This window comes from Protopterus annectens, chromosome 5.part0 (assembly GCF_019279795.1).
Source record: "Protopterus annectens isolate FY-2018-M chromosome 5.part0, PAN1.0, whole genome shotgun sequence".
NCBI lineage: Eukaryota > Metazoa > Chordata > Ceratodontiformes > Protopteridae > Protopterus > Protopterus annectens.
The window spans coordinates 149163394-149175440 of NC_056735.1; the positions used below are offsets into that span (position 1 = coordinate 149163394).

Consider the following 12047-nt stretch of genomic DNA (forward strand, 5'->3'; position numbering starts at 1 on the left):
TTTTCCATTAGTATAAATCTCTTTTAAAACACTGTCTCGCTATGTTAAAAGAGTTTAACATAGCGACACAGGTTTACAAAAAGCAACAGAGATCTCCGTTGCTTTTTTTAAAGCTGTCTCGCTATGTTAAACTCCTTTAACATAGCGACACAGTGTGTAAAAAGCAACGGAGATCTTGTTGCTGTTGCTTTTTAAACCTGTCTTGCTATGTTAAATGGGTTTAACATAGCGAGACAGCTTTAAAATAAGCAACGGAGATGTCCGTTGCTTATTTTAAAGCTGTCTCGCTATGTTAAACCCATTTAACATAGCGAGACAGGTTTAAAAAAAAAGCGATGGAGAAAGCAAGATCTTCGTTGCTTTTTACTGTTTCACTATGTTAAATGGGTTTAACATAGCAAGACAGTAAAAAGCAACGGAGATCTTGCTTTCTTTGTTGCTTTTGGCCTCAGCTCTGATGTACTGCATAGGCATGCGCAATACATCAGAACTGCCACGGATACCAGACAGCTGCGGAAGGGCAGCAAAGAGGTATTATACAATGCCATTATTTAAGAAAAGTAATTATTTCTTTTCTTAAATAATGTCATAGTATAATAGCAATAACCCACTTCTGCGTGTGGGTAATGCGGGATTTACCCACGGTTGTCTTTGTTTGGTCCCTTGCGCTTCGCCCTCGGGACCAAACCATGCCAACCGTGGGTAAATCCCGCATTACCCACACCCAGGTGTGGGTTATTGCTATAATATTCCACTGGTCACAGGTGCTGCCTGTTCTGCTCCCTGTTGTTTACAGAATTATGAGATGAAATTCTGTCTGGCCAAATTGTTTTGTCCACAATTAATTTTAACAGGTCTTACAGAACCCAATCTTTTGTGAATGGACTGGTGCCAACTAGTGTATTGTTAATATTCTATTTTTAGATTTATATGACTTCCTATCATTTTTAGTAAATACAAACAGAAGTTCCTATGCATTATTTCTGCTTTCTCATTGTTTCTTACTTGCTCACATAATTTATGTGCCTAAAGTCTGTAGATTTTTTTATTCCCTCTGAAATGTAACATTGAACCACAAGCTTCAAGATGAACTCTGCAAGGGGTCCACCAACCTCTGAAGCAGAATGGCTAAGTTATAAATCTAGTTACCTTAATGGAACTTATAATAGAAAACAACTTCATCGGAGAAATGTTATTATACATCTGACTAAATATGTATTCAACTCTCAATAAAGAGACTGGATAGCAAAGATGGAAACACGGCCATAGAAAAAAGTAATTTTTACCATTTGTGGCAGAACAAGAACATTGAACTACATAGAATAACCCAAAGAGATTCTGTAGCTCTTTTACCTCACCTCTTAACCCAGGCAAAAAAAAAAATCAGTGCAAAATGCTCCCAGACAAATCTCAACACACCCACCCCTATATCTTCCACTCGTACCCCCTCCCCAATTCACACCCAATCCTCAGAAGAACCCAATACACACCTCCATTTTTCCTTCTCCCTAAAACCCACTCCAACATCAACCATAAAACAACTATTACTAAAATTAAAAACTTGCTCCAATGCCCCTGACAATCTGCCCTCAGAATACCTGAAAATAGCTGCTGACAGTATCTCATACCCTATAAGTGTACTTATAAACAGATCCATTCTAGAGTCCTACGTTTCCATTGTCTGGAAAAAGGCCTTCATCCTCCCTCTCCACAAAGATAGCATTAATACAGACATCACTAACTTTCAACCCATAGCCATTCTCTCTCCAGACTCCAAAATTCTTGAAAAATGCATCAGTTCAGAACTTCTCAACTACCTTCTGGACAACCATTTACTATCTCCAACACAGCACAACTTTAGACCTGGCCATAGTACCACAACTGCCCTCATCTTATTTATGAATAAGTAAGTAGAGACCATGACTCTAGCAAAATAGGCTCAGCCCTATTCCTTGACCTTTCCAAGGCCTTCGACACCATCTCTCACCATCTTCTCCACTCCCAGCTCTGTAACCTCGGTCTGTCCCTCCCAAGTCTAAAGTGGTTTTCCAGTTACTTAAATCAAAGACAACAGGCTGTTAGATGGCAAAATGCCATCTCTCCTTTCCTTAATACCTCCACTAGTGTCTCCCAAGGTTCCATACTTTGACCAGTCCTATTTAGTATACTGATAAAAAACTTCAACTCAACCCTATCTCAAGATACCATAATTCAGTATGCAGGGGACTCCACCATCATCTGCTCTGCCAACTCTATCTCTGAATTACTTATTCTGACTCAAAAAGCCTTCTCTTCAACTGAAATCTGGATGCAGGATAACCACTTTTCCCTAAATCCAAAAGAAATCGGCAATCATACTCTTCACCCCTTAAAAATTAACCCCCTTAAACAAATCAGAGTTCTCCGTCTTCTCTCTCGATAAATCACTAATAGAGGTCATTACCCATACAAAACCTTTCAGAGCTACTGTTGATGAACATATGAAATTTGACCTTCATATACAACAAAATAGCCAGAAAACACACTTTAAACAAGGTACTCTCCATAGGCAGAATCACTTCCTAAGTCCATCCACAAGAATAATCCTAGCCACAACATCTGCCTTCTCTCCTCTACGATGCCTCTCAGCTTACTAATGTACAAAACTCCTCCAAACACAAACTAGAGTCTTGCTACAACAAAACAGACAAATTTGCAACTAACTCCAAATACTTCACCCTTCGCTGCACTGTTCTTCATTCACTAAATTGGCTAGAACTACCAAACTACCTCTCCTACCTGCAACTAACCACAGCTCATAAAATACACTTCAGACCCCAAGACTGTCCTGCCCTAAGCTGAACATTCAAGCATTAGTACCCAGATAAGTCCCTTAGCTCAGGCAATCAGAAACTACTACAGGATGATAAACCTAATCCTCTTCACGGCAAGATAATTTACTCTCACTCAATAGCTAAGAATTGGAATGCCTTGCCTCTAACCATTAGATCATTTCAAAACCCCTCTCATTTTAAAATTTCCTTTTCTCATGCTGGAAATGTACTTGCACTAAGTCCCCATAACATCTCCACCCCTCTAGTCACCTGTATTTATAGCACCACTGTATTTAGAACTCATACTAACAAATACACCATGCAACAGCTCATACTGATTGTACAAAATTATAACTTCATGAAAATGATCATGTTCTAAAACTTGTACTCACTACTCCTTGTTATTGATTGTAATGGATTTACAAACTCATTGTAACTTTTAATTTTCTTGCAACTTTAAATTGTTATCTTTTTCTTTCGTGGAGCTTTTCTCCCTGGGCCTCCACTGAAAATGGATTCTGTTGGCCCAGTGGACTATCCCGGTAAACAAAAGCAAATAAATAAATAAATAAAATAACAGCAATGGATTCATCAGGAATGATAAAATACCTGCATAAGTCCATATCCACTTTTGTCCTTATTCCATCCATCATCCAACTGCTTTACACCCTGGGAATCTCGGGAAATCATTCCTGCCAGTACTGATGGGCCCATACTGAGATTTTCAGTAACTTTTTTAATCTTTGGTTTGTACTTATTCACTTCATCCATATCTGGTTCAGCCATTTTGTGTGAAGCCTGTACTCCTTACAAAAAAAAAAAAACAGACTTCAGGGGAATTTCATTATTTCCACAAATATCTTGATAATGACAGAAATAATGTGGCATGTAAATAGAAAAAAAATGTACATTTATCAAGAAATCCTGAAGGGTAATTATTTCTGTGATTCAGGTAATACATTGTTTAATGGGATTTTATTTCAAGTTACTACTTCTACAATACATTTATGCAATAACCCTGACTTTCTGTAAGTTTGATATGCACCAGAGCAGTTTAGCAGTTACTTATCTTGTCGATGTTTATTATTAATAAATATTACTATTCAACATAAGCCAATTGCCATACATCAGCAGCTTTTTACAAAATGGAGGAACTGCGGGTTCCTTTTCAGCATGTCAGCATTTCTTCTCTATAACTGAAAGAACCACTATTGTTTTGTTTGTGATGAGAATGAACAGTATCAGGAAATCTATGTACAGTAAGGCATCATTAACTTGAAAACAATTTACAAAGGCACCATGTGTTCTTCTGAGAAAAGCCTTTAATGGAACACTTAGTTGCTAAGTACCGTTTTGTATTTTTGTCTGGGTTCCTCATGAGACACTGGTGACAAATGTTGAGGCCATCGAACTTGAAACAATCTAACATTTAAAAATAAAGCCTTAATAGTTTTAGCTGTGAATAATAATTTGTGCCTTAATATGCTTACTTTTTAGCCCCCAAATCTATTTAATAAATAAATAATCAAACACATCAATGTGTCAATAATGTCTTGACATGCTGGTCTCATCAAAATCTTTTACATAGCAGACATGAGGAGGTTGATCTTTAAATGGAAAAAATATTGAGAAAATAGAAGGCAGTCATGTACCATCCATGCACTAATAAACAAACATAAATATTTTAAAACCATAACAGTAGAAAACAGGCAAAGGAACATATGCTAGAAGTAAACAAATAACTCACTGAAAGTTTTTTTAGCTGAAAATGCCGTAATTTCCTTTAGTATAAGCCAGATTTTTGATATGTATTAGGGTAGTATATAGGAGAAATGGTTCCCCATTGGCATGGAAACAAGCTGTATACTCCCCAGAAAAGCAACACGTCAATTTAGATAATTTGGTTAATGCAGAATTGCTTCCTCTGTGGTAGCAGCATGTAGCCAAATGTGGAAAAAAAAACATAAAAGGGTTACTGGTAAAAAAAGTGCCAGCTCACATATACGATTTAAATGGAGGCAGGAATCATTACAAAATATTCTTAAGATAAGAAGAGATTTTATTTATTGAGATTTTTATTTGTTAGCCTGGTAAGTGAGCTGCTCTAAGGACTCTTTTCTATCACTGGCAATGGCACAAATATGTTTAAATAATATCTTCTCATGCTGGTCTGTCTTAACTACCAATTTTTTGCAAGCCATCTTTCCGTAGGTTCATAGGGTCATAGGTGTATATTATGCTAATGACCACTGCGGCCTTTATAAACCTAACCAAGCATCTAAATTGTATCCTGCAAGTTAATGTGCCTTAGAGGTAATTATAAGGGGTATATGCAATCTTGGGGAAGATTTACAGACTGAGTCTGCCCAGTACAACATAGGTGATAGACTTGGGGTCTATTTTTTATTTACCGTTCATTTGCTCAGGTTTCTGTTGAATAGCATTAGGGAGGAGCTCAGCTTCACATGGATAGAAAGCCTGTTCCAGAGAAGGGAAATTCTCTGAGCCACTTAACTGTCCTTCCAACATATCCTTCTTATGTTACAAGCAAAGTTTAAATCCTTAGATCAAGTAATTCTGATAATAGTCATTTTGCAGATATGTAAAAGGTCCAGTAACATGGGATCCAAAGATCCAGGACATATTGTTTGCACCATGTATTCTTTTTGAGAAGACAATCTGTGGATATTCCAAGCATGTGCTTAGTCAGGGACATACTGAAGGGGAGGTGTTGTACTTAATTATGTGCCTGATGAGGGACGAATATGGTAGCATTATGACTGCCTTGGGTGCCTGACGAGGGTGAATGCAGTGCAATGATGACTTCCTTTTACCTAGATGGCATGTCGTTGCATATAGGTTGAACAGTGCAGAAATATTTCCTTACTACCTTAGACACATGTTCACCAAAAAACAGGTTACTATCTAAATATGTATCCAAATTACTGATTCAACTCTTAGGGGTGTGTCATTGATGAGGTAATTTCCTAGGGTGGCTAACTTCCCAAAGGATACTATTATGCATTTTTTGCATTGAGTGTTAAGCCATGGCTTCAGCACCACTGATTTGCCTCTGTTAGTTACTGTCTTAGGTGGATTATATGACTGCTCCTAATTTGCAATCATTTACAAACTTGGTCAGCATGAGGCCCTTCTTTGGCCCAGAATTCCCATATGTAGATGCCAAAAAGGAGCAGACCCAGAACAGAGCCCTGAAGGACTGTGTTAGTGATGAGCCTCCTTTTGGAGGTGGTCTCCCCTAGTTTCCTGGGTTCTTTCTGAAAGCCAGATGGCTATCCAGTTCATAACATAGGATTTTATGCCAATATCCTTGAGATTTAGGGCGGCCACAGTAGTGCAGTGGTTGGCAAGAGGTTCTCTGGTTCGATCCTCGGCTGGGGTGCCTTCTGTGTGGAGTCTGCATGTCCTCCCTGTGGTCGCGTGGGTTTCCTCCGGGTGCTCTGGTTTCCTTCCACATCCCAAAGACATGCTTCAGGTGGATTGGATGCTTTCAATTGGCCCTAGGTGTGAGTGTGTGCATGTGTGTGCCTTCTGTGGAAGGCTGGCAACTCGACACCGTAAAACTCCACTGCCAATCATGAGCGGACCCCTGTGGTGACCCCTAACTGAGAAAAGCCGAAAGAAGAAGAAGAATCCTTGAGATTTTTACAATGCCAACATGAGGTATTGTATCAAATGCCTTACCCAGGTTTCCTATTTCCAGTAAAATCATTCTACCTCTGCCTATTTTAATTGCTTTCCTTCAAGCCATCCATACCATTGATATGTTGTACATTTTAATTTTGTATAAAATTCATTTTTTTTAACTTTCTATGTGCTAATCAAAGTCTTTATTTTTAAATTGTTGTATTTCTAATGATATTTTTTTCAGCTTTTCTTGCTAGGTTTCTTGCCTAGGCAGAACTTCCCAGTAAATAAGTGTAATAAATAAATAAATAAAATACACTGGTGCAGTTACTGTAAAGATTGTAAAAGGAACAAGATATACAATACAGAGATAAGATATTTTAATATATTTCTTGGCTTCAGTCTGATGGATTTTCAGATCTGTCATTACACTTCTAGATTGCCCTATGACCCTGCAGTATAGTAGCTCATGTCTTTTACAACATAACCAGAGAGTGTCTGTAGGTAGAAAATCCCTGTTGTTTTTGTATCACTGACAGCCTATAATAATTTATTTAGTAGACCCCAGATCAGGAATAATCCTAATAATGTTGGTTGACATGTAACAGAAGTAACCAAGGGATATGTTGTCAAGTCATTAATTTTAATTTGACACATTTACAACCAAGTAAGCCTACTGGAAGCAACTGTCCCTTTTCAGGGGCAATCCATGAGCACTGTATGCTTAAGTGACTTGTTCAAAGTCACATAGTAGCAAAACAGAGGTAGAAGGCATAAAACCTTGTACCCTTCACTACGTGAAATCAGTTTTTAATAGCTCAGAACAACAGTATTTGTGGCAACTAAAGCATCACATCACATGTTAACCAAGGCTACTTGGTACCTCCACAAGGTGTGGTTCCAATATTCTAAACCCATGTCACTTTATTTGATATTTTTGTTAATGTGGTGTTGAAAACTGCATATCAAAGACTCTGTGGCACATTTCTTCTGTGTTAACATAATGATCCATGTTGCACAAGCATAGGAAAGTATCAAAAGCTGCAGAAGAAAAGGCTGATTGGGTTTGGTCACACAACAAAATGACAGCAGCTTAGACCATGACAGAACAGGTAAGTAAATGTCTGATGGTTGGGTCTGTATCAGAAACTTGAACAGGAAAAACATTAAAACCCATAGCATACAGTTGATAACTTTAAATCAGTAGTAGATTGAATTTGGTACATGAGTGGGATCTGGCTCTTTCCTAACAGAAGTGAGAACATTGAGTTAGCAGGGTGGGGGAAGCACAGCTGCCCAGATGAGGGGTGCATGGGGCTTGCCTCATGCAGGAATATTGTTTATGTTGCATTTTAGTGCTAAATAACTGCTAGAGATGAGTACATTTAGAAGAGTGGAAGCTGTTACCTTGCATGTTGGGCACAAGTGATGTCTGGGTGTTTATAAGATTTTTTTGCTTTATGTTTTCATGCTGGCATATACATTTTCTGAAGGGTAATTGCTGCATAGTTGGTTTTGGTGCAGTTTATTCAGTTTTTGATCTTCTGATGAGTAAAGTATGATAGATTTTATATTACAAATTTACCACATTTTTGACATACAATGCTGGTTTTATAAACATGAATGACACAACTCATTTTCAATTTTCAGGCTAGCACGTGGTTATAATGAGACCTTCTTTTCATATAATGTTTTGCTAGATATTTAGCATACGTTGGTATTAAACTTAGAATGTTGTGCAGTTGTAAAATCATCAGAAATTGTGGTAATGTAGTCAACATAAGACGGCAACATCATGAGATGTAGTACAAAAATATTACAAATATTGTGTTTCACTTTGAAAACTATATTCCACAAAATCTTCATGCTGTTAATGTAATAAATGCAAAAAAAAAGAAATAATAACTAACATAAACAAGGAAACTCAGCAGTACTGGGGGAAGCATTGTACTCATTCTTGAATATGAAACATAGTGAGGAACCTAACAAGGTAGGACAGCTTATCCTGGTTTGCTGTAACCTCTGATGCTCCTGAGTTGGGTATCCTCATAGCATCCCCATAGCAGTCAGTGTGAGAAACTGACACTAGGAGGCACAGGAAATGTATAATAAATCAAACAAAGCACACCAAAGCAGTTTGTCAGTCATTAAGACAATTTTTAAAAGCAGCTGTTTTCAGCAAGATCCAATATACAGAAAACAGGAAGCATAAGCCATACACAGCATTAACAATCAGCTAGTATAATCAAAAACATAGCATTAATAATCAGCGAGTATAATCAGAAACATAGCATTAATAATCAGCTAGTATAATCAGAAACATAGCATTAATAATCAGCTAGTATAATCAGAAACATAGCATTAATAATCAGCTAGTATAATCAGAAACATAGAATTCATAATCAGTGAGTGTTATAACATAGATTTGATTAACAATTTTAGCTTTACTTCAGTTTTTAATGCCACCAATACAGTACATAATTAGAAGAGCACCTTACAGTATCACTTACTTTTTAATTTATTTAGCTAGGTTTGACTAGACCTTGAGTAGCATCTTACCCTCACCAAGAATGATGCCACAATATGAAGACAAGATGATCAATTTCAACAACTGGCTTAAGTATTGGTGTCATTCAAAGGGGATCCAATGCCTGTCAGCCTGGGATGACATGCTCGACAAGCCACGATGCTTCGATAGGGACGGCTTGCACCTGTCACCCCTGGGCTTTCGGATATTGGTAAAGGCTCTTGCTACCCCCATAGTGCCTTTTTTAGGCAAGGCTCAAAAGACAAACCCACCTCCATAGATATCACAAGGGATTAGAAACTAAGAGTAATGCTACTCAACGCCAGAAGTCTAAACCTCAAGATGCACACACTCCAAACTCTCCTTAGCATGGAGAACATCGATATCTGTGCAGTAACAGAAACCTGGTTCAAGGCTCCCGAGATCACCCCAGCACTACCAGGTTATACCTCATACCATGCTTTTTGGCCCCAAAACTTGGACCGAACCACAAATACCCACACCTCCAGGTTGGTGGCACAGCATGAAGCATCAGAGACTATCCATGTGCAACTAACAGTGGGTAAAATTGCCTTCCAGGTTATAGCTTGCTACAGACCACCCTCCCAAACCCAGGAACCCCACTCGGCCTTCCTGAGAACACTGGCAAATATGAAGGTCTCTCCAAACACCATTATATTGGGTGACTTCAACTACCCAAACATAGACTGGGAGCATTACTCTAGCTCCAACACTCTAGCCCAAAGGTTCCTAGAATTTATAAACTCAAATGCTATGGAACAACTTGTTACCACTCCCACAACATGGGAAAACATACTGGATCTGATCATCACCAACATGGGGACTCTATGCTCCAGACCAGAAGTGTATCCCTCACCGGTAAGATCAGACCATAAACTAATCTCACTGGATATTCACATCCCGACCCCACCCCCTGCCCAGAAAACCACAGTGAAAAACTTCTCTAAAGCAAATTTCACACTCCTCAAAACTGAGGTGGAATCCTTCAAAGCCCCTGGGCCTGTGGAAAATACGGCCCAGACCGCAGAATCCTTTATAAACGCATTATATGAACACCTTCAGGAATGCATGGATCATGCAATCCCAAATAAAACCAAGACCCAATCCTCCAAAGGCAGACGTCCTGTCTGGTGGACCCCAGCCATAAACAAACTATACAATAGAAGGAGGAAGCTACTACATGATAGAGCAAAATCCCAAAAAGGGAAGGCATTTCTGATCAGTATTAGCAAAAAACTATGGGCACTCATAAAATCGTCTAAGGCCAGCTTAGAGAGAAAAATTGCACAGGACACTAAGGATAATCACAAGGCTTTCTTAAGTTATGTTAGGAACCTGGGTGGGAATTCCCAGATATGCTCAGAATTAGTCCAAAATGACAAAAAATACACCAAACCCACAGACATTGCCAGCATCTTAGCTGACAGGTTCAGCGCAAATTTCCCCCCCCCTCCCCACCAAAAGGGCAAATATCTATCCCAGCAGAGTGCTGCCCCCTGACATCTCAGATGCTCAGGTAAGAGCCGCCCTCTCCAAAGCAAAAAACACAGCATCAATGGGACCAGATGGTGTCACAGGCTGCGTCCTACATGAACGCCAAGAAGAGCTAAACCCAAACATAAAACTACTGTTCAATCTCAGCCTTACTACAGGATATGTACCCAAAGAGTGGCGTACAACAACAGTGGTCCTTCTCCACAATGGTGGTGCCTCAACGGATCCTGGAAACTATCTCCCCATAAGCCTGACTAGCTTGGCCTGCAAAGCTATGGAAAGGATCATCATGGACCTCATAAATAAAGATACTGGGGACCTACAGACACTGGATCCTACCCAGTTCGGCTTTGTTAAGGGCAGATCCTGCATCTTAAACCTGGTAGATTTCTTTGAAACAGTCACCAAGGCCATTGACGAGGGGAAGGTGGTCCACACAGTCTATCTGGACCTCGCAAAAGCCTTTGATACAATACCCCACTCAGGCATTATAGATAAGCTCACCAGCTTAAATATAAAGCTTTATGTCACTAGATGGGTTGCAAACTGGCTCAAGGACAGAACCCACATGGTTAGAATTGCTGGAGCCATGTCAGACTCCAAACCAGTTACAAGTGGCGTCCCACAAGGCTCAGTCCTGGGACCTCTCTTGTTTGGTATATATTTCTCGGAGGTACAGGCCAACACAGAAGGACTGTGACTGACCAAGTTCACAGATGACTGCAAACTGGGTGTCATAATCGACTCTCCAGCCGACACAAGCATCCCCCAAAAGGGCTTCATAGAAACAGACAACTGGTGCCAGAGCCATGGCCTCAAGCTAAATGCCAAAAAGTGTATAGTCATTCCCTTTGGCAAAAACAAAGTGCCCACAAATTACCACATAGGTGGTAATCCATTAAGTACGGAAGAAGTAATTAAGGACCTGGGGACCCAAGTTGATAGCAATCTCTCATTTGACAACCACGTGGCCAAAGTGGTTAGAAAAACATTTTATATAGCCCATCTAATCATGAAGGGATTCACATCTAAATCAGGGGAGGTCATCGTGCCTCTTTACTTATCCCTCATCAGGCCCATAATTGAGTACAATGCCCCTTTTGGGATGTACCTTATCAGACACCTGCAGCAACTGGAAAGACCCCAAAAGTACCTCACCAAGAAGATGAAAGGGCTCAAACAGATGCCATATGCTGCCCGGTTAAAGAAACTCCAGCTCTATTCAGTGGCATACCACCTGCTCAGAGGCAATCTGTGCCTGACGTATAAAGCCATGTCCAACCCGGAATTAATGGACATGCTGCACCTCAGAAAATCCAAATCCTATCGAGCTACACGCTTGAGAGACTTGAACCTCAGCACTGAAATAAATAGGACATGCTGGAGGGACAGATTCATAACCCAGAGGCTCCCTTCACTCTGGAATAAAATCCCAGTCCACGTTAGGCAGAGTCCCTCATTGACTCTCTTCAAGAGGAATCTTGATGAGTGGATGGGAGATCATAGGTTTACCCCGGGTATCACTTCTGTGTCACTGATAGACA

The 12047-nt window shown here is 39.6% G+C and overlaps 1 protein-coding gene across 1 annotated transcript in view; it reads right to left on the reverse strand.

Annotated features, from left to right (window-relative positions):
* LOC122802518 (lysozyme g-like) overlaps positions 1-12047 on the reverse strand; it is a 229263-nt gene that overhangs the window by 129046 nt on the left and 88170 nt on the right. The window contains exon 3 of the mRNA XM_044072171.1: positions 3423-3619. Within this exon, the coding sequence (XP_043928106.1) occupies positions 3423-3619 (197 nt within the window). The remainder of the gene's footprint in view (positions 1-3422; positions 3620-12047) is intronic.